Genomic DNA, 2,500 nt, shown 5'->3' with positions numbered 1-2,500 from the left:
GTAATAATGAACCATAGGTTCATATAAAGATAAGAGCCAAATAACTGACAAAATAATTAAAAGTAGTGTCATTAATTGATGAAGTATATTAACTTCAATGAACTTACTCAAGTAACTGAGTGAGTTCATTGATGTTCATGAGTAACTTGAGTAAGTTCACTGTCGATGGTTTTCTCGTGAGCAGCTGAGATAGTTACGCCACCTGGCGGAGAATATCTAAATCACAAGCCCCGTTCTATGTGGCATCCGAGATCCGCCTTGGCAGTGTGACAAAAACCCAGTGTTACCCCGGGCGATGCAACAGGGCGCACTGACACCGAGGTGCGGGTTCTCCGGACGCATGAGTGAAGGATCGGGGTCGCCTCGAATTTTTATTGCTAGCTACTGGAAGTCTGACTGTACACACACACACACACACACACACACACACACACACACACACACACACACACACACACACACACACACACACACACACACACACACACACATGCACGCATACACACACACGCACACACACGCACACATGCACGCACACACACACGCACACACACGCGCACGCACACACAAACGCACACTCACTCACTCACATTCACACAGGCGCACACACACTCACTCACATGCACATAGGCGCGCGGGCACACACACATACACACACATGCTAACGCACGCACACAAACACACACACACACACTCACTCACATACACACAGGCGCACACACTCACACTCACATGCACGCAGACGCACACACACACACACACACACACACACTCACACACACACGCACGTACACACAACCACACACACGCACGTACGCACGCACACATACACACATACCCGCATGCACACACATACACACGCACGCACACACAGCCACACACACACGCACACCCCCCACACACACGCACACACAAACACACTCACTCACTCACATACACACAGACGCACTGGCGCACACACTCACACTCGCTCACATGCACGCAGACACGCGCACACACACACACGCACACACACTCACTCACTCACATACACACAGGCGCACACACACTCACTCACATGCACACAGACGCGCGGGAACACACGCATACACACACATACTAACGCACGCACACACACACACACAAACACACACTCACTCACATACACACAGGCGCACACACTCACACTCACATGCACGCAGACGTACACACACACACACACTCACACACACGCACACACAAACGCACACACACACGCACACACACACAAACACACACACACGCACGTACGCACGCACACATACACACATGCCCGCACGCACACACACGCACACACATACACCCGCACGCACACACAGCCACACACACACACGCACACCCACACGCACACACAAACACACTCACTCACTCACATACACACAGACGCACTGGCGCACACACTCGCCCCGCCGCGGTGGTATAGTGGCTAAGGTACTCGGCTGCTGACCCGGAGGTCGCGGGTTCGTATCCCGGCTGCGGCGGCTGCATTTCCGATGGAGGCGGAAATGTTGTAGGCCCGTGTGCTCAGATTTGGGTGCACGTTAAAGAACCCCAGGTGGTAGAAATTTCCGGAGCCCTCCCCTACGGCGTCTCTCATAATCAAATGGTGGTTTTGGGACGTTAAACCCCACATATCAATCAATCAATCACTCACACTCACTCACATGCACACAGACACGCGCGCGCACACACACGCACACAAACACACACGCACGCGCACACATACACACGCACGCACACACCCCCCCACACACAAACACACACTCACTCACTCACATACACACAGGCGCACACACACTCACTCACATGCACACAGACGCGCGGTCACACACACATGCACACACACATACTAACGCACGCACACACACGCACACACACAAACACACACACACACACTCACTCACATACACACAGGCGCACACACTCACACTCACATGCACGCAGACGCACACACACATGCACGCACACACAAACACACACACACGCACGTACGCACGCACACATACACACATGCCCGCACGCACACACACGCACACACATACACACGCACGCACACACAGCCACACACACACACGCACACACACACTCGCTCCCTCACTCACATACACACAGACGCACTGGCGCACACACACTCACTCATATGCACACAGACGGCACACACGCACACACACACGCACGCGCACGCATACACATGCACGCACACACACACCCACACACACACAAACACACACTCACTCATTCACATACACACAGGCGCACACACACTCACTCACATGCACACAGACGCGCGGGCACACACACATACACACTCATACTAACGCACGCACGCACACGCACGCACACGCACGCACACAGACACACTCACTCACTCACATACACACAGGCGCACACACTCACACTCACATGCACGCAGACGCACACACACTAACACACGCACATACGCACACAAACACACACGCACGCGCACACATACACACGCATG

General features: G+C 53.6%; 2 protein-coding genes across 2 annotated transcripts in view; both read left to right on the top strand.

Annotated features, from left to right (window-relative positions):
- Sobp (Sine oculis-binding protein) overlaps nt 1-2,500 on the top strand; it is a 140,850-nt gene that overhangs the window by 74,380 nt on the left and 63,970 nt on the right. The gene's annotated exons all lie outside the window — the stretch shown is intronic.
- Nucleotides 1,975-2,500, top strand: part of LOC142817170 (uncharacterized) — a 13,875-nt gene continuing 13,349 nt past the window's right edge. The window contains exon 1 of the mRNA XM_075894232.1: nt 1,975-2,391. Within this exon, the coding sequence (XP_075750347.1) occupies nt 1,975-2,391 (417 nt within the window). The remainder of the gene's footprint in view (nt 2,392-2,500) is intronic.

This window comes from Rhipicephalus microplus, chromosome 5 (assembly GCF_043290135.1).
Source record: "Rhipicephalus microplus isolate Deutch F79 chromosome 5, USDA_Rmic, whole genome shotgun sequence".
In the NCBI taxonomy this organism is placed as follows: Eukaryota; Metazoa; Arthropoda; class Arachnida; order Ixodida; family Ixodidae; genus Rhipicephalus; species Rhipicephalus microplus.
The sequence above is the reverse complement of the archived record's forward strand: the minus strand, read 5'-3'. Positions and strand labels throughout refer to the sequence as shown.